We start from the raw sequence: 20,479 nt of genomic DNA on the forward strand, positions 1-20,479 counted from the left end.
ATATAGTTGTGCTCATGGCTGCCATTTGTTACAGTGAAAGCACTTAGAGCCCAGTCAGCAGAGGGAAAAGGCACATGGGGGACATCCAGAGGAACCGGGTGCCAGCTTCCCGGGGTCTTCCAGGCACTTGTAATTCCTCGAGCAGTGAGTTGCGACAACACACACAAAATTTTGTCTACCAGGGAGGCCGGCCCAGTGGCGCAGCAGTTAAGTTTGCATGTTCCACTTCTTGGCAGCCCGGGGTTCGCCGGTTCGGATCCCGGGTGCTGACGTGGCACCACTTGGCACACCATGCTGTGGTAGGCGTCCCACATACAAAGTAGAGGAAGATGGGCATAGATGTTAGCTCAGGGCCAGGCTTCCTCAGCAAAAAGAGGAGGATTGGCAGCAGTTAGCGCAGGCCTAATCTTCCTCAAAAAAAAAAAAAAAAAAATTTGTCTACCAGGAAAGTTCCTTAGAGACTGAGCATTCAAGGCTTTTATTGGGGGCTGGTCACACAGGCCCCCTCTGCCTAGAAGGTACCCAGATTCTAAATTCCCAGAAAGAAAGCACATGTTCCACCTAAATCTTATCGTTTGCACAGCTTAGCATGGTGAACCATTCTCATCAGGGATAAAAGAGTTGGGAACCCTCCCCAAATCCAGTCCCAGATGCCAGCCAAGGGCCAGCCTCGTAAGCAGGCCTTTCAGAGGATGGCGGTTAGGGCTGCTGTGCTAACCCCTGCTGCACTGCCCTCATGTGCCCTCTTCAGTCACAAAGCTTCCAGTGCTCGAACCTGACAATCGTGCTGTCCAGGATGGCAGCCACTGGCCACGTGTGGCTAGTGAGCACTTGCCATGTGGCTCGTCTGAGTTGAGCTCTGCTCTCAATGTAAAATACACACCGAATTCCAAAGACTAAGTTTGGAGGAAGAATTTAAAATATCGCAATAATTTCTTACATTGATTACACGTTGAAATGATAATATTTTCAATATCGGGAATGAAATGGAATATATGGTTAAAATTATTGTTACCTGTTGCCTTTAAGTGGCTACTGGAGAACTTAAAATTAATTTAAAATTATCTACGTGACTCATGTTTCATTTCTATAAGACAGCGCTACTCTAGAGCAGGAGTCGGCCAACAGCCGCCTCTGGGCCACATCTGGCCCCCAGCCTGTGTTTGCCAATAAAGTTTTATTGGAACACAGCCATGCCCAATCATTTACACGTTGTCTGTGGCTGCTTCCATGCTACAGCAGCAGAAGTGAGTAGTTGCGATAGAGATAATATCTTTGCAGAGAAGGTAACATCCTGAAATGGGAGCAGAATTTGCTCTTAACTACTGCCTTGAGGTGACTTAGAGATGGTTTCTCCAGCTTGACGGTTCTGTTTGAGGGCGCTCTGTGCGGCCCTCAGAGAGTGTCTGCTCTGCTTCTTCGTCAGGTTTACGTGCGGAGGGCCTACATTGCCTATGAGTTAAACAGCCTGCAGCACCGGCAGCTCCCGGATGGCACCTGCGTGGTGGAATTCCAGTTCATGCTGCCCTCCTCCCACCCAAACCGGTATGGAGAGGGGCACTCGGGGGTGGGTGGTATTTCTTTTCTCTTTAACCACTGTCTCCTGTCTCTGGAGGGAGCCAGCAAGTGGGTGTGTGAACACTGCTGGGGGACATCAGGGGTGCCACTGCCCCACCGTGGGATCTCCCCACATCTCTGTTCCCTCCTCTGTGGACTGGAGATAATTCACTGCCTACCTCATACACCTGCACAATCCAGTGTTGTAGCCACTACCCACATGTGGGCTATTTAAATGAAAACGAATGAAGATTAAATTGAAAATTCCATTCCTCAGTCATTCCAGCTGCATTTAAAGTGCCCAGTAGCCACATGGGGCTCCTGGCTGCCATATGGGATATTGCCATTCTAGAACATTCTGCCACCACAGAAAGTTCTGTTGGACCATGCTGTCCTAGCCATTGTGAAGAGTAAGTGAGATGAGGCACTTGCAGCCTTTAGAACAGTGCCTGGCGCACAGGAAGTTGTTGATGAATATTAAGGTCACTGTGATGATTGTGGCTGATACTGTTACTGCTGTCTGATGGCATGCTGTTGGTCAGGCAGTATGCTAAGTGCCTCCACACTCTGTTTCATTCAGCCCTCGCTATCTGTCGGCCAGAAATATGTTCTTGTCTCCGTTTTACACACCAGGAGCCCTGGGGCCTTCACTTGACATAGGCTGAGCTGCTCATTTGCACAGGAATTTTGGCCCAGCTCACACTCTGACCTCAGGGTTCTTCCCTCAGCATTTGAGGGCCGCCCAGAGCCAGCCCGCGTGTTGGCCTGTCTGGATCCCATGATGTCCTCGGTGGGGGACATCCTGGTGTGTCTTTGTGGCTCCCTCACCATCTCTTTTTTAATCCAGCTTCTTTCAGGACCCGAAGTACCGTCCTGGTCAGACAGAGTGCGACACCTTCCGCTAAAGCGATGACGTCTCCCTGGGATCTGAGCGTTCTCTTTGCTCTTCCTGCCCCTCTGTTTCTGCTTCTCATGGGGGTTCCCAGACGCCTCGCTTGTGGCTAGGACGGTCTCGTGATTTGGTCGCGGAGTTGATCAGCTCTTATGTCTATATGGGCAACAGGGTTCATGCTTTCTTGAAACGGGATTTTCTGGTCTCTTGGGATTTTAAAAAATATGTTTCTCTTTCTGTTGGTTTTAAGAGGAAAGGTGCTGTTCTATTATGGATGGAGAAGAAAAGGGCTTCCCCACGAGGCACCTCCTTTCTTATCTATTGTTTATTTTTACACTTCTTATTCCCAAAAAATAGGATTGTGATGTTTGGTTTGATTGAGAGAAAAGGGGACTGATGGCTTGTGGCCTGGCACCATTTGGCGGCTGTGGGAGGTGTGTGTAAGGACTCGGGGATTGTCTGCTCCTGAGGAGGAATTCTTTTCCTTTCTTAATTTCGTCATCTCAGCAGTTCAATGCAGTTAGGAAAGGAAGGTGGTCTCCTGAAGCCTGTGGGCCAGTCGTGCCTTGTGTCTTAGGAGGGACCGACCCGTGTATCCGGGTTGTTGGCTGTGACCCTCAATATGGGCGCAGGGTGCTATTTTCACCCAGGGAGACACTGAGCACCATGGAGGGGTCCCTGACTGTCTCAGGTCCTCACTGTTGCTGTCAGCTGGGATGCCATCAGCTTACTTGGGGCCTGTGGCCTAGGAGGAGACCCCGCCTGCAGCTGCCCCCACAACCCCGCCCTTCAAGGCCTCCGAGAAGGGCCGTGAGGATTGAGGTCCCACCTCCCAGCAGGGCCTGGCTGGGCCCTCCACACCTGTGTCTGCAGAGCCAGGCGCGTGGTGAATTGGGTCAGGGCAGCAAGGGGAAGTCAGAGAAGAGGCCAGCAGGGCTTCCTGCAGGCTGTGGCTTGGACTTAGGTCCAGGCCCAAGGGGCCTGTGAGCACAACCAGGAGGTGGGAGCTGGAGAGCACGCCCCTGCCTGGGCGCTGCTGTTCCTGCTGGCTTGCTGGCGCCCTGCAGAAAAGCAGCCCAGCGACGCCTGATCTTTCCGTGTCTTTCTTACAAGAGAAGCAGGACATCTAGACTGTGTGTGTGTGTGTGTGAGGAAGATCGGCCCTGAGCTAACATCTGTTGCCAGTCCTCCTCTTTTTGCTTGAGGAAGACTGTTGCTGAGCTAACGTCTGTGCCCATCTTCATCTATTCTGTGTGGGACACCGCCACAGCATGGCTTGATGAGTGGTGCTAGGTCCTCGCCCGGGATCCCAACCTGTGAACCCTGGGCTGCTGAAGCAGAGCACGTGAACTTAACCACTGCACCACTGGGCCAGCCCCCATCTAGACTTAAAAAAAAAAAATCAAATCCCTTAACTTTTCAGTGTGGCCAGGTAATTACTGTATAGGAATATATTAAAAATGCTGCACGGCCCCGAGTCAGTCTGGCCGAATTCAGCCCATGCTGCCATGCCACTCTCTTACCTCTGCATCTTTCTGTCGGGGAGCAGGAGGCCCGAATGATGATTTCAGGGGTACCTAACAGGAAGGTGCACACAGGCCCCCCCCCCCCCGGGTCTGGGGTCCCCAAGGGCACCCTCAGGTTCGACGATTCGCTAGGAAGGTTTCCAGGACTCACTATGTAGTTGTGCTCATGGCTATGACTTATTACGGTGATGGGACACAAGCCCAGCCAGCAGAAGAACCGGGGTCCTCTCCTGGTGGAAGTGCCTGGGATGTGCTGCGCTCCCCTAGCAACGAGTGTGACGGCCGAGTGCCGTGTTGTCCGGTGGCCGGTTAGAGGCTCAGCGCCTGGGGTTTTCAGTGGGAGGTGGTCACGTGGCACCCTCTGCCAAGCACGTCCCGATAGTCCAGGCTCCCGAAGGAAAGCAGGTGCTCGGCATAAACCCCACAGCACAAACGGTTTGCAACAATGGGCCTCCCCCATCATTTAGGGAGGGCTGGGAACCCTCCCCAGATCCATGTCGTGGATGCCAGCCAGGGGCCGGCCTTGCAAGCAGTCTCCTCTCTTGACTCCTGCCCCCTATCTGACGGACAGCCCCTCCATCCCCGGCTCTCACTGCCCCTGGGGACCCGCTTGGATTTGCTCCTGGTGAGCAGCCAGTGTCAGGGGCAGTGGCCGGCTAAACTCTAGTGGGCTGCTTGGCCTGGCGGAGTTTTGGTTTCGGACCCTGTCCGGAGAGCAGGGCCTGGAGTGTCTCGGAACCAAGCCTGCCCCCGGGCCCGGGGCCCTCTGGGAGAAGCTGGCTCTGAGAGTGTTCATTCTCCAGCTGACCTCACTACTTGGGGTTTGTTTACCTTGTAGGATTCTGACACCAATTCCTATGTGTGGGTTTTCCAACACCATCAGCCATTCTCTGACACCAGCTGGATATCTGACAATTTAACTCAGTTTTGATGCTGTCCACCTGGAGACAGTGTCAGATCCCACAGGTTAAGGGCTCAGTCCCACAAGACTGCCCCCGACCCACCCCACTTCAGATGCCCGTTGTAAGTCCAGGTTGTCACGTGTGCTTGTTACCAGCACATTGGGTTCTTATTGTCCCCCAGGGTAGAAATCAAGAGAGACAACAAACGGGAGTAGAAAAGCAAAAGTTTATCAGCTTGGGCACAGGAGAGGCACAAGGGGGCTGGCGCAGAAAGAAAAGGGGCAGGTGACCCAGTCGGTAGGGAGCGTGACTGTGGGGCTTTATTAGGCAAGCCTGGGAGGATGGCCTTGTCATGGCGTGGAGAGGCGGGGCTGTGCTTGCACCTGTGCTGTTGTTCAGCATGCCACCACATGCGATGCACGTATCATTAGCATTCTAGCTCACCACCCCTGGGTGTGATGTTTACCGTGCTAATGCGGCTAGGGTCACCCTCAGGCAACTCCTGGGTGCTAGGGCGCGTGCGTGAACCCAGGAACGTCCAGAGGCTGTGGAATGTGGATCTTTGTGCGCTCTATCTGATTCCCCTGGCTTGCCAGTTGGTTAGGGGCCCTATCTTGTTATGCCAGGGGCCTTGCAGATGGCCCTGTCTCATTAGGCTGGTTCCTGTCTCATTCTGACTGATTGGCTTAAATCAGAGGTCCCCACAACTCTGTCCTTGGGTTTAATTTGCTAGAGTGACTCACAGAACTCAGAGAAAGATTTTATTTACTAGGTTATCGGTTTATCATAAAAGGATATAACTGAGAAACAGCCAGATGGCAGAGATGCTTAGGGCGAGGTCCTGAACGCAGGCGCTCCTGTCCCTGTGGAGTTGAGGGCCCAGCACATGGATGTGTTCTGGTTCACCAGCCCGGGAGCTCCCCGAACCCCTTCTTCTGGGTGTTTATGGAGACTGCATGACATAGGCACAATTGATTAAATCATTGGCCATTGGTAGTTGATTTTGCCTCCAGCCCCTCTCTCCTCCCTAAATCGGGGGTGGGGGGGGTGGGGGGTGGGACTGAAAATTCCAGCCCTCTAATCAAGCTTGGTTCCCTTGGCAACCAGCCCCTATCCGTGGGTGCTTTCCAAAGTCAGCTCATTAACATAACAGAAGACACCTTTATTTCTCTCATCTCTTAGGAAATTCCAAGGGTTTTAGGAACTCTGCCAAGAAAGGGACAAAGACCAAATATGTATTTCTTATTATAAATCACAATATCACCCCTTGGGGACCATGTTTGAATGGGCTTGTTTGCATCATTCATTCATTCACTCGCTCACTCACTTCTTGAGCCCTTTGGCTACACCGGGTTCTGAGGAATCAGGTGAGACTCCTCAGCCACCGGGCCGACCTCAGTCCCCTCCACCCCCAATTTAAGGCCCCCTTTGGAAGGGCTCTACGGCTGGTCTAGCTCACTGAAGCTTCCAGGGCAGGAAGCTTGGGGCCAGACTCGCAAGCAGCTTCCTCAGTGCCCGCTTCCTGTGCCCCTGCAGGGTGGCCATGCCCATCAGTGTCTCCAACCCCGACCTGCTGAGGCACAGCACCGAGCTTTTCATGGACAGCGGCTTCTCCCCTCTGTGCCAGCGAATGGGGGCCATGGTCGCCTTCAGGAGATTTGAGGACTTCACCAGGTACCCGGCGTGGCCCCGCCTCCCAGATACCCCCAGCAGAGGGGCTGGGCGAGCGTCCCCTGACCCCCACCCATTCATTTGACACGCCAGGTGGGGGCGGCCCAGACAGATGGCACAGAGAGTTCATAATAACAGAATGAGAATGTCATCACAGCCGAGAGTGTGGGCTTCTGTGTCAGCCCACCCGCCTTTGAATTCTGATTCTGTGCTCCCTAACTGTGAGACTCGGAGCAAAGTATTTAACCTCTCTGTGCCTTAGTTTTCTCATCTGTATAGTGAGTATAACAGAAGGACCTACTTCATAGGGTCACCAGGAAAAGAAGCAAGATAGTACCTATTAAATATTGTATTTAAAGTGTAATTAGTATGTGAATAGGGTGCTCTATAAATGTCAGCTGTGGGAACCATTGTTGTTATCGCCCCTTTTCCACCCTGGTCCTGTGTGTTATGCAGGCCGCTTGGGTTACCTTGTACCTTCACAGCAGCCTTAGGAGGGTAGTGATTGCTTGATTATCCTTAGTTGACTCAGAGGGGTGAGGTTGGGAGGGTCTCCCAGCCAATGAAACGGGGGGCCCAGCTGGTGCCCAGAGCATTGGGTTGGACGTGTTTTCTTTCTTTCATGATCTCCGATCACACAGGCTCGTGCTTCCCTTTTGGGAAAGACCCCATCAGTGGTGCCTTAGGCCTAGTCAGGAGCCAGATGAGCTCTGCACAGGGATGCAGGAGCTTGCAGTGGTGGTCAGGAAGGGGGAGGGCCTGGGTCTGACCTAGATGGCATAGGGCGCAGCCCCTCAGCCCTCCCTCTCTGCCCTGCGCCCCCAGGAACTTTGATGAAGTCATCTCCTGCTTTGCCAACGTGCCCAAGGACATGCCCCTCTTCAGCAAGGCCCTCACTTCCCTGTACTCCGAGGACGACAGCAAGGTAAGTGTCTGAGCCAGGAGCTAGCTGAGGAGGGGACGAGCTGGGGCCCTGGGCCCTTCTACTGCCCCGTCTTGGTTTTCTCTCCCAGAGCCACAGAGAAGAGCCAATTCACATCCTGAACGTGGCCCTTCAGTGTGCGGACCATCCAGAGGATGAGGAGCTGGTGCCGATTTTCCGGACGTTTGTGCAGTCCAAGGTACGTCTGGCGTGCCTCTGGTTTGGGGGATTGCTATATGTATGCTCAAGGACCTCAGCTGCAAACGTGGAGCAGCTTGGTGCGTGTGGGTAGTAGAAACAGTGGGAAGGTGCTGTGTAACCTCAGGCAGGTTACTTTACCTCTCTGATTCTTAGTTTTCCCATCTGTAAAAATGGGATGCTGAGATTCTTGGCACATAGATCTACCAGGCACGCTGTCTGGCTGTTAGTTCTTTACCCTCCTGACTTGGTCTCAACTTCAAGAACACTTGGAAATTTTCAGTTGTTCTTTTTAGTCTGTTTATCTATGTATGTGTTGTATTCCCTGTATTATCCTGGTGGGAGGGACACCTCTTGTGTCTTCTGACTTGGCGTCCCTCAGTGGACCTGGCCTGGTGCTTCCTGGACAGGAGACATTGGGTGAATGACGCCAGGTTGTGGCTACTCCGTAAAAGCTTAGGGGGGTTATTAGTGATTTACTTAGCCTGTAACTTATTAATCAACAGCATGATGATGTTCATTGTACAGAATGTTTAAGGTGCAGACGAATCTGAAAAGCAGGTTTTAAAACGAAGCCCCGCCATCCAGAGGCTGCCCCTGTGGCGTATTTCCCTCCAGCCTGTTTGTTGCTGACATAGCTGACGTCCTTACTGGATTTTCAGTGTGGCAGCCCACGCGTAGACGAGGTGACATCTGAGCTGATTGGGAGCTTGCCTGCCCCTCTAACCAAATCAGATGATGCTCAGGATGCTTGGTGGTTCTTACCTGGAGAGGGCGGTGGGAGGGATGTCGGAATCACCTGTGGAAGGTGTGGGCAGTGAGGAATCCTGCAGTATGCCCGCCTGTGCCGTGGGTACCACGTGGCCATGAAAGCAAGGAACCAGTTCTCTAAATACCCAGAGGATATCGATGAGCCAGAAAAGATTGAATGTGTGTATTTCTGTACATATAAGTGTGTTACAGGTGCATGTGTCATATATGTGTGTGTGCATATATGTATATAAAACATAGTGAAGAGAGGGGAGCTAAAGGAACCTGCATCCCCTGGGGAAAGGAAAGACAGTTTTTATGTTATATTTTCTATAGTATTTAAAAATTTTACATTACGCAGATACATGTGTGCACATGCACACTTGTATACATACACACTCACGCACACCTTGAGTTGAGAATCGAAAATCAGGCTCCCAGTAACCAGGCTGGTCCTCTCACATTGGAATCCGCTTCATTTTGCGCTTTATCCTGCTCCCTTTCCAACCCGCATTCTGTGAGGGATTCTTTTGTGTATGTCTGCTTACCTTTTTGTGAAATGGGCCAAAACTATTCATTTCTCCTAACAACTTTCCTTGTCTTATGGACAAATTAAACAACTTTTCTTGTCTTTTGGGGTTTTTCTTTCCTCGTAAAACTGTCTATATAAAGAGCCAGCCCTGATCGACTAGTGGTTAAAGTTTGACACGCTCCGCTTTGGCAGCCCGGGTTTGGTTCCCGGACACGGACCCACACCACTCATTCGCTCACATAGAAGAACCAAAAGAACTTACAACTATAGGCAACTATGTACTGGGGCTTTGGGGGTGGGAGGGAGAAGAGAAAAAAAAAAAGGAAGATTGGCAACAGATGTCAGCTTAGGGCAAATCTTCCCCTGCAAAAATAAAAAACTGTCTATAAATGAAATTATACAGTTTGTACTTTCTGTATCAGGCTTTTTTACTCAACTTTTTAAAAATATAACAGTGCTCCTCCCCAGCAATTTCATTAAAGATTTCATGAAATGTTAAAAAATATGTATACGTGTATATATGTATTTTTATATATCAGCTTTATTGAATTTAATTCATATACTATGCTATTCCCCCATTTAAAATGTACAACTCAGTGCTTTTTGGTGTATTCATAGAATTGTGGAACCATCACCAAAATTATATTTTAGAACAATTTCACCAGCCCCCACCCCCCAAAAAAACCCTGTCCCCATTAGCAATCACTCTTCATTTTCCCCCAGCCCAACACCCTCCCTGCCGCCCTAGACAACCCCTAATCTATTTTCTGTCTCTGTGGATTTGCCCATATATTTTGGATATTTCATATAAGTGGAATCATACAATATCAGGTATTTCGTGACAGGCGTCTTTGATTTAGTGTAACATTTTCAAGGTTCTTCCATGTGGCAACGTGTATCAGTACTTCATTCCTTTTTGTGGCCAAATGCTCTTCTATTGTGTTTGGTTTTTAATGCAGAAAGACATCCTCGTGGGTTGTGGACTCCGAAGAATCACATTCCTGATTGCCCAGCAGGTCAGTCCGATTCTCAGGGCGCATGCATGAGTCTTTCCGTCCTTCAGGGCTCAGTGCCTTCGATCTGACAATTACTCTGTAGCCGGGGTTGGAAGAGATCAATTGCTAGAGAAGAGACGGCCTTCCAGATTATTCATTCTAGAAGCAGACTAGGTTATGGTTAAAAATCACAAAGCAGGTATACAAATGTTTAAATGAGTCTTGCTTGATTTAATTGTCTTTTTATGGATTTCTTTTTGCAGAAAGAATTTCCCAAGTTTTTCACATTCAGAGCAAGAGATGAGGTATGACAAAAAGCGACGGTATTGTTCTCTCTTCTCTGGCATCTATGATATTCGGGGAAACTAAAGTCCCCAGTCCTTAAGGTATCTCCATGTTCTAGAACATGCTACTTTTATGTCGACCTCGGCCTTCCTCCGGGATTGTATTTCCAGTGAGAGCCCTTGTTTCCATACGGAGCTCAGGCCTCGAGTTTCCTGCCTTTTCAGCTTTTGCTGCAGGTTTCTCTCTCACCTGGATGGTTTTTGTACTTACTGATGCGCTCAGGAAGATGGTTCTCCCAACCTCTTCTTATCTTCTTCTAGAACAGCAGTTGGCAAACTGTGGCTTGCAGGTCAGCCTCGTGTTTTTATAAACAGTTTGATGGGAACGAGGCCAGACCAAGTCCATGACTGTTGTTCACTGTGGCTTTCTCGCCCCAGCGGGAGAATCGAGTAGCTGTGGCAGAGGTCTGCTCCCTCAGTCCTCTGGCCCTTTAGGAAAAAGTTTGCTGAGAGCCCTGTTGTAGATCATTGGGCTTGTTCCCAGCACGGCTTCGAGGCTCCAGCAAATTCAGTACTTTGTATTTTAATTTATCCAAAGCCTTCCTTTTCTCGTTAAGACCTGTGCTTTCTTGAGCTTCTTCGGTTTGTCTTTGGTTTAGACTCCAGCACTGTCAGTCAGTGACCAGCTTCCCCAAAGAAACCAGGGGCGAGTGGCCTCTGGAGGAATGCTCTGTGCTGTGAGAGATGGAGAACAGCCTGGCTGTGCTGGCAGGTGCTGGGGACGAGCGAGGCTCACCCAGGAGTCCAGAGGCCTCATCAGACTTGCAGTGCCCATGGCTCTCCTCTGGCGCTTCGCAAGATCCCAAATTTCTTGAGCCCTGGGCTTGCTCACAGTTAGGAGACGCAGTGCCTACTACATTCCTGAGTGCTGAACTCAGAGACCCCAGGGTCTGCAGGGCGGGGCGGGGCTCAAGCAGGCACGCGGCCCCCACGTCAAACTCCGCCTACGTCCGTGTCTCTTTTTCTCTCTGGTCGACCCACAGTTCGCAGAAGATCGCATTTACCGGCACCTGGAGCCCGCCCTGGCCTTCCAGCTGGAGCTCAGCCGGATGCGCAACTTCGATCTGACCGCTGTGCCCTGTGCCAACCACAAGATGCATCTCTACCTGGGCGCTGCGAAGGTGAAGGAGGGCGCGGAGGTGACGGACCACAGGTTCTTCATCCGCGCCATCATCAGGCACTCGGACCTGATCACGAAGGTGAAATGTCACAGGGGTTCTTTCTGCCTCTGAGCTTCTCGCTCGTGCCTTCCCTTCTTGGACTCCCTGCTCTGTGTCGGGCCCTGGGCTGCATGCTGCGGGTCGCAGGTGCTCTGGGCACACCCAGCCCTGCCCTTGTGACGCTCCAGTGTGGAGCATGGAGGTGGACAGCAAAGTAGCCTATTTTCCTATGCCGGCTGGTGGCATGTGGCTCTGTTTCTTGTGTCACATGGAGCTCTCTGCGTGAGAAGAGAATCCATAGGATGGAAAGATGCTGGTTTGTTAAGAGACTCTCTTGTATTTGCTGGAGGGGTGCATGATCATTTTTCACTGGTTCTTGCACTTCGGACAGTAACCATGGGCCGCCCCTGTGGCATGGTGGTTAAGTTCCTGCGCTCTACTGCGGCGGCCTGGGGTCCACATGTTCGGATCCCAGGAGCGGACATACACACCGCTCATCAAGCCATGCTGTGGTGGCATCCCACATAAACTAGAGGAAGATTGGCACAGCTGATAGCTCAGGGACAATCTTCTTCAAGCAAAAAGAGGAACATTGGCAACTGACGTTACTTCAGTTGCCCAATCTTCCTCACCAAAAGAAGAAAAATAACCCATGATTATGTGTGAAAATTTCAAACAATACTGAAAATCACCTTTAAAAATCAGGAAGGACCCAGAATCCTGCCACCCAGGGGTGAGCCCTGTTGGTGACCTTTTCCAGGCCTAATTCCATACATTGAGTTATAGGTGTAATGTTACAGATGGGAGCTCAGCACGGACAAATCGTTTGAAGGCTAGTCTTTTTACTGGTCAGCTCCTTGTCCATGTTCATAGAGATGATCCACTCCATGGTATTTCCTTGCACGGAAGTACCGTATGTATGTAATGTTTTTTTACTAATCCTCCATTGATGGATGTTCAGCTAATCTCAGTTTTTTGCTGCTTCAGTCAACTAGATATTTTAATAGGTTTTATTAGTATTCAGGTGTGGTAAGGCTGACAGATGAGGAGACACGTGCCATTGAAAAGATAGCTTGTTACTCACAATGTCCAAGGGGAGGGGGCACGCCATGCCATGTGGGCCACGTGGGGACGCACCAGGGTTGGCCAGGAGGCGGAGGAAGAGGGCGACACTGGGCGAGAGGCCTTATTGTGGTTTCTGCAGGAAGGAAAGGGTGAGGCAGGGAAAGCAGGCTTGTGATTGGCTAGTCTGAACAATTCCAGCAGCTTCTGGAGCACAGGGCGTGTTCCTTGTCATCTGGTACCTGGGCTTGGGGTGACTAGGGCAGGGCGATAGGGGCCCAGAGTGTGAGAACCCAATACAGGAGGTGGTTGGGGTGTGGACGTTTGAGAAGTGTGCTCCCGGGTGAGCTGTTTGTCATCTCCTGACCTGGCTAACCCTGCCTCAGTCAGCTGGGGTCAGCAGGGCCCCAGTTGTCCAAGCATCAGGGTGAGGAGAGAAAGACTTGGTGCCCACGCTCGAGAGCCTTTCACATCCTGCGCCTGGGGAGACAGGGCTCTGCTGTTCTCGCCTGGGGATCCTTTCAGAGGAGGGGAATGTTTTCCTGTCCCCTTCCTCTCTGAGGCTGTGTTTCTGGCCACCTGGAGCGGGCCCTGCGTCCCTTGCCGCAGCACTGCCCCTCCCGCCTTTGGCAGGAAGCGTCCTTCGAGTACCTGCAGAATGAGGGTGAGCGGCTGCTCCTGGAGGCCATGGACGAGCTGGAGGTGGCCTTCAACAACACCAGCGTGCGCACCGACTGCAACCACATCTTCCTCAACTTCGTGCCCACCGTCATCATGGACCCCTCCAAGGTCTTGCCTCTGGGGGACCCTCACTGGGCTCTGGGTTCAGCTTCTCCAGGACCTCTGGTTCTTCACAGCATGCTGCTTTGGGGTATTGTCTCCTGGCACTCGAGACCCGAGTTCCGGGATGTGTATGTGTGTGTTTGAACCTCAGTTGCTGCCGGTGGAGACCAAGCCTCCGGTCATTTAATTCTAGATCCCTATTTGAGCCACTGCCTTTAGGACTGTCCCTGTTCTGGTGTTCACCCTCCATGGGCACGCTTTACTCATAGGACAACACAGATGTCCAAAATGCTTCAAAGCAAAGTTTTGTCCTCTCCCTGGCTCCAGGCTCTGTCGGGTACTCCACTGGCTGGTTCATGAGCAGGCAGTTTATGGTGGTCTTATGGAAGGAGTCCTGGCAACAGCCTGGCATGTGTAGGGTGCAGAGGGCCCATGCAGAGGCCCCAACGCCACTAGTCCGCATAGTTCCCGGAGGAGAAAAGGCACAGGCTGGAGGTGCATGATGGAGATAAAGACAGTGTAACATAGGAGTACTCGCTCTGTCTCTCACCAGCCTCAGTTTCCTTCTCTGTCAGTGGGGCATAAAAATGCCAGCCTCTCTGAGTGCTTACGAAGACAGAATGATCTAGCGAGCTTTAAAGGCTTAGCCTGGTGCTTTTTGTTATTATTATCTGATAGTTGCTGGATGCATACTATGTCCCAGGCATTTTGCATTCGCTCTATCTCACTATCCCATTATCAGTGCTAGGGATAGTACAAGTGTACACAGAATGGGCTGTGAAGTTGGTGTTGCCGTGGTTTGGGGCAGATCGAGGAGTCGGTGCGCTCCATGGTGATGCGCTACGGCAGCCGGCTGTGGAAGCTCCGCGTGCTGCAGGCTGAGGTCAAGATCAACATCCGCCAGACCACCACCGACAGTGCGACTCCCATCCGCCTGTTCATCACCAACGAGTCAGGCTACTACCTGGACATCAGCCTCTACAGAGAAGTCACTGACCCCAGATCTGGAAACGTAAGGCTGGGCGGGGCCCCGGCGGGCCAAGTCAGAGCAGAGGCTGCTTGGGAGAGCAAGGCGTAGATAAAAACGGCGTTCGGTGGCTGTCTTGCCTTGCCAGGTGGGATTGGGGTCGCTCCTCGGAGCTTTAGGATAAACGTGTTAGCTTCTGAATGGCAGTCGTTCCTTCCCCCAGGGAGGAGAATGAATCCAAAATTTAGTCCGTTGTAGGACCATATTTGGCTAAGATGTGGAGTACTGTGGTTGAGTATAACGCACCTTCCAGACTGGTTCACTTGGGGCAGTGGGCATTTTCCCCCATTATATTTCAGAACAGACTTTTATAAAGTCAATCAAATATTCCATTGACTGCCGTTTTTAAATATATAATTTTTGTTTTGAAACAGACTCTTAAGAGGTTGCAAAAATAGTACAAAGAGTTCTGATGTGCCCTTCACCCGACTTCCCGATGATAACATCTTACATAACTGTAGGATGTTGTCAAAGCAGGAAATTGACACTGGTACCATAGGGTTAGCTGGAATGGGGACCTTGTTCAGATTTCACCAGTTTGTATGTCCTCTTGTTCGTGTGTGAGTGTACGGTCGTATGATAGTTGCAGTTTTCGAGCTCTGTTCCCCATCTCCCTCTGTCCTCCTCGTTCTGGTTGCCCACAGCAGCAGAGAGGAACGTTGGCTCTCCCAGGCCCTGACTTTGTTCTGTGACGTGACACGCTTTCCTTCCCCCCGTTGCGGTTCCACTGAGGGACCGGCTAGAAATAAAGTGGGCAGGAGCTTGGTTCCCTGAGACTTGCCTGCCTCACTCTCTGTTTTCCTCTTTCTGGTCCAGATCATGTTTCACTCCTTTGGCAACAAACAAGGGCCCCAGCACGGGATGCTGATCAACACTCCCTATGTCACCAAGGACCTGCTTCAGGCCAAGCGATTCCAGGCTCAGTCCCTGGGGACCACCTACGTGTACGACCTCCCGGAGATGTTCAGGCAGGCAAGTCCTGCGGTCAGACCCAGCACCTCTGGGCTCCCTTAGGAACTGCACCAGCACCACACTCCTCTGTCCTCAGCTACTCTTCTGAAGACCCCAGCCTAGATAACAAGGTCCTCATGAAGAAAAAGAAGTTAACATTGGGAATGACTTCATAGTATTTTTTTCTAAAATAAACCTTTTATTTATTTTTCTTTTTTTGAGGAAGCTTAGCCCTGAGCTAACTACTGCCAATCCTCTGCTTTTTGCTGAGGAAGATTGGCCCTGAGCTAACATCTGCTGCCAATCCTCCTCTTTTCTCTGAGGAAGACTGGCCCTGAGCTAACATCCGTGCCCATCTTCCTTTACTTTCTATGTGGGAGGCCTGCCACAGCATGGCATGCCAAGCGGTGCCATGTCTGCACCTGGGATCCGGACTGGCGGACCCCGGGCTGCCAAAGCGGAGCGTGCACACTTAACTGCTGCACCACCTGGCTGGCCCCATAAAGTAAACCTAATTTTATCCCAACGATGAAAGTAATAGCAGATAAGAACTTCAGAAAATACAGGACAGTGGAAAGAAGAAAAGAGTAACTGATAGTTCCATGCTTGACGTTTTGATGTGTTTCCTTCTGGTCTTTTAAATACTTACTTATTAAGTATTTGCCACTTGCCAGGCACCATTTTCAGGGCAGATAGACCGTGAGGAAGAGGGTGGGGTCACGGCCTTGAGGAAGTTTTAGTCTACTTTTAAAAAATAACGTTTGTTATGTTCTTCTGATTATTAAAGCATACATTGGAAAATATAGAAAAATAGGAATAAGCGAATTCAATTTTACCCGTATGTGATCTGTCCACTGTTGGTGACTGCAGTCGCATTTTAGTGTGTTTCCTTCTGGTATGTTGTCTGTGCCTTTATTTTTCTATGTAGTAGGCCCTTTGGAGGCACTGAACACACTGGCACTGGAGACCTGGATGTCCGTTTCCCTCCCCTCCACTGCATTGTGGATGATGCTCGTGGACCCTCGGCTGCAGGCAGGAAAGCATCAGTGCACTCAGGCGTAGGAGATGCAGAATAGGAGGAGGAGCTGCTGTCTAGGGTCGCTCAGGCACGGGTCTGAATCCTGGGTCTGTCCTTTGTTTCCTGTGTGTCCTGAAGGAGGGCAAGTTCCTTCACCTCTCTGGGCCACTTTCCTCCTCTGTAAAACGAGGAGAATAGCAGTACCTACGTCACAAGGTTGTTGTGAGAAATAGATATAAAGTATTCAGTAGGTGCTTAATAAATGGAAACTTTTGTGATTAAGAATGTCATCGTCTGTATCCTTTTGCCTCTGACCTCAAAGGCCATAGGGTAAGAAACAGACAAATGAGGAGCAAATCCATTCCCTTTCTTTCAGCTACAGAGACAGAATACTAAGGACAATGCATAAATTTGAAAACTTAGACGAAGTGGAAAATTTCTGAGAAAAATGTATCTTATCAAAAGTGACTCAAGAAAAAATAGAAAATCTAAATAGATTATAAGCATTAAAGAAGTTGAATTAATAGTTTAAAAAGTCTATTCACTAAAATTGAGCCCAGATGATTTTATAACAATTTCTGTCAAACCTTCAAGGAACAGATAATTCTGTTATTGAGTGCGAGTTGTTTAGAGAGTAGGAAAAAAAGGGAATGCTTCTTAACTCATTTTATCGGGTTATTACCTTAATATTAATCTCAGGGAAGAACATTAGGAGAAGGGGTTTATTATCTCATTTACGAACATGGACACAAAAATCATAAATAAAACATTAGCAAGTGAAGTCCAGTAACAATTAAGGAAAAATTTAGACCAAGTGGGGTTTATCTTGTGACTTCTTATAGGATTTGATATTAAGCAGTCTATCCATATAATTTACCATATTAATAGATTAAGAAGAAACTTAAATTTCTCAATAGGTGCAAAGAAAGTATTTGACAAGACAGCATCTATTTATAATAAAATGTTTTAATAAGCTAGGAATAGAAAGGAATTTGTTTATCTTGATAAAAAATCGCAACCTGAAATGAATAGCACCTGACGGGGAAATGTTGGAAGTATTCTTTTCCCAGACAAGACAGAAGTGCCCATTATCAGCACTTCTAGTCAATGTTTTTTATTGGAGTTCCTGGCCAATGCAAAAAGATGAGCAAAAGAAATAAAAAGTGTAAAGACTGGAAAGAAAAAAGCAAAATGGTGCTTTTTGCAGATGATGGAAATGCCTATATAAGAAATCCAAGAGAATCTGTGGAACTAATTAGGTACTACAGCAAGAATGCCAGATACAAGATCGGTATGCAAAAATTAATTGCATTCTCGTAGACCAGCAGTAATTGTAAAATGGAATTTGAAAAAAAATGCCATTTACAATATTAAGATCAGTTAGAAGGTTACCTAGGAATAAATTAATAAAAAAACCATACGAGACCTTTATGGAGGAAATTTTAAAACTTTATCGAAATACTTTAAGCCTAGATAAATGGAGAGAGATATCATGCTCACGAGTGATGGGAAGATTTCATTGTTGGAAAGATATTAGTTCTGCCTAAATTAATAAGTTCCGTATAATTCCAGGGTTTTTTTGTGAAACTTAATTCCTATGGAAAAGCAAAAGCCCATTAACAGCAAAAACAATTTTGGAAAAGAAGAAAGTCAGGAGGACTTGTCTTAGCAGATTCCGTTACTGATTTTAAAGCAGCAGTACTTAATACACAGAAGTGGTATTGTAATGGAGCTAGATAAATAGACCAATGGAATAGAACAGAGCCAGGAGTCAGACCCACTCAGAAACAGAACCCCGACAAAGGGCAGAGGTGAGATTGTGAATGAAGGGAACAGACTTCACTAAAAGCTACAAGGAAATTGCTTATCTATTTTAAAAAAATCAATTTCGATTTCTACCTCATCCAGCATACGAAAATGAATTTCAAGAGGATTAAAGCCACTATGAGTCAGTTAAAAGCATAAATTATACAGGAAAAGACCCACAAATTTGATTACATTAAAATTTAAAAGTTCTTTATGCAAAAGAGAAAAGATAAGCCCCAGATCGGAAGAATATGTTTCAATGCCTATTACCAGCAAGGGATCAGAACTAGATTATCTACAGATAAATCAATTAGGAAAAAACAAGCAGAGCTATAAAAAAATATAGGCAGGAGTTATAAACGGGAAATTGGCAAAAAGAAACTCACCTGGTCAATGAGCATCTTCAGAGATGTCCACCTCACTAGTAATCGGGGGTACAGAGCAGGGCCACAGTGAAATGTCACACCCGAAAGGTGGGTGCACATCTTTGAACCAAACTAAGTATTGGCAAGTGTATGGAGCAAAGGAGTTCTTAGACATTCTTCCTGGGACCATAGAGAGCTTCACAAAATTTGAGAGCGATCTGATAATACCAAGTAAAGTTGAAGTGTCACATGCTCTGTGTCCTGGGGGTGCCGCTCCTGGGTATAGGCCCGGTGAACTTCCCATCAATGTTTATGAGAAGAAACCATAAGGATGTTTGTTACGGCCTTTTGGTAATACTGTGGAACTGGAAACAAGCCAGTGTTCCTAAAAAGAGTTGTGAACACGTAAACTGTGATAGATTCACACCGTGGAAACGGAATAGCAGAGAAAATGAATAAACCAGAGCTAAATTTATCAATATGGATAAGTCTCTCTGACAAATAGGAGAGTTGAAAAAGCAGGTTGCAGACGGATGTGTCCAGTGCAATACCATTTATTTAAAGTTTGTCACGCAGAATAATACTATATGTTTTAAGCGTGTGCATACATGATGAAATAAAAATTGGCAAATACACGGCGGGCTGGGACACAAATTCAGGATAATGGTTACCTGCAGGTAGGAGGACGGTGGGGGAGGAGACACCACGGCTTCAACCACATTTTTCTTATTTCTTTAAAAAAAATCTTAAGCAACTATGGAAAAATTATGATTTGACAAAACCACAAGATGGGTGCTTGGGTATTTATTATTCTGCATGTTTTTCTGCGTGCTTTAAATGGTTCATGATTTCAAAAGAGCTAGAAAATGTCACTCTCTACTGATGACTCCAGGTGTTGCTTTCCTCCCCTCTCCCCAGGCTCTCTTTAAACTGTGGGGCTCCCCAGACAAGTACCCCAAAGACATCCTGACATACACCGAACTAGTGCTGGACCCTCAGGGCCAGCTGGTGGAGATGAACCGACTTCCGGGAGGAAACGAGGTAAGGACTCCACGGAGCCCAATCCCTGGCTGGAATCACCCTTTCAAAAAATTTCCTTCTGCCGAAGCAAACCTGTCTTCCTTGTGCGTTCATCCACTCGCCAGGTGGGCATGGTGGCCTTCAAAATGAGGTTTAAGACGCGAGAGTATCCAGAAGGGCGGGACGTGATTGTCATCAGCAACGACATTACCTTCCGCATTGGATCCTTTGGGCTGGGAGAAGACCTTCTGTACCTGCGGGCGTCCGAGATGGCCCGGGCAGAGGGCATCCCCAAGATCTACCTGGCAGCCAACAGCGGGGCCCGGATCGGCCTTGCAGAGGAGATCAAACACATGTTCCAGGTGGCGTGGGTGGACCCAGAAGACCCCCACAAAGTACGTCACGAAGCAGGTGTGGCGGTGTGATTCCACTCACCTGGCGTTGTATTTTCAGTGGGGGTCATAGCACCCACAAGAGGGTAAAGATAATCTTACTACATGCTCTTTATATATAACATAGTATATCCATGCGGAATATAAACAGGCATACAAACAGTATGTTGGCATTAAAATTTCATGGGAGGGGATGGCAGTTAGGAAAAAGGTCTCCTTAGGGGGACAGTAATGAGAAAAGTGTATAAACACTGAGCGAATATGTACTGAGCATCTCCTGAATGCAGCGTAGACGGAGGATGCAAAGGTGAGTAATACATGGGCCTTGTCCTCAGAGAGTTCTTAAAAGGCATCCAGAGACATGTAGATGCCAGCTACAGTGAAAGGCAAAACGAGTAAGAGAACAGCGCACATTTTGTGACGTGAAAATGCAGGGGACAGAATCATTCTTTGCAACTAGAGCGTGCATTCTCAAGGGGGTGATATTTCCCCCGAAAGGGGGCAGAGATTATTTTTCTCATGTAAAAAGCATATACACACATATGTAGACCTATATACTCACACACATATATATACATATTATGTAAACAATATACCTATAATAAA

The 20,479-nt window shown here is 48.7% G+C and overlaps 1 protein-coding gene across 5 annotated transcripts in view; it reads left to right on the plus strand.

The window, feature by feature from the left end:
* ACACB (acetyl-CoA carboxylase beta) overlaps positions 1-20,479 on the plus strand; it is a 118,413-nt gene that overhangs the window by 81,439 nt on the left and 16,495 nt on the right. For all 5 annotated transcript variants that reach the window (XM_070516234.1, XM_014867781.3, XM_070516235.1 and 2 more), the window contains 12 exons: positions 1,427-1,545; positions 6,414-6,551; positions 7,374-7,473; positions 7,562-7,669; positions 9,910-9,966; positions 10,209-10,250; positions 11,273-11,488; positions 13,145-13,300; positions 14,103-14,306; positions 15,138-15,293; positions 19,380-19,502; positions 19,607-19,876. In XM_070516234.1, the coding sequence (XP_070372335.1) occupies positions 1,427-1,545; positions 6,414-6,551; positions 7,374-7,473; positions 7,562-7,669; positions 9,910-9,966; positions 10,209-10,250; positions 11,273-11,488; positions 13,145-13,300; positions 14,103-14,306; positions 15,138-15,293; positions 19,380-19,502; positions 19,607-19,876 (1,689 nt within the window). The remainder of the gene's footprint in view (positions 1-1,426; positions 1,546-6,413; positions 6,552-7,373; positions 7,474-7,561; positions 7,670-9,909; positions 9,967-10,208; positions 10,251-11,272; positions 11,489-13,144; positions 13,301-14,102; positions 14,307-15,137; positions 15,294-19,379; positions 19,503-19,606; positions 19,877-20,479) is intronic.

Source organism: Equus asinus, chromosome 8, assembly GCF_041296235.1.
Source record: "Equus asinus isolate D_3611 breed Donkey chromosome 8, EquAss-T2T_v2, whole genome shotgun sequence".
In the NCBI taxonomy this organism is placed as follows: Eukaryota; Metazoa; Chordata; class Mammalia; order Perissodactyla; family Equidae; genus Equus; species Equus asinus.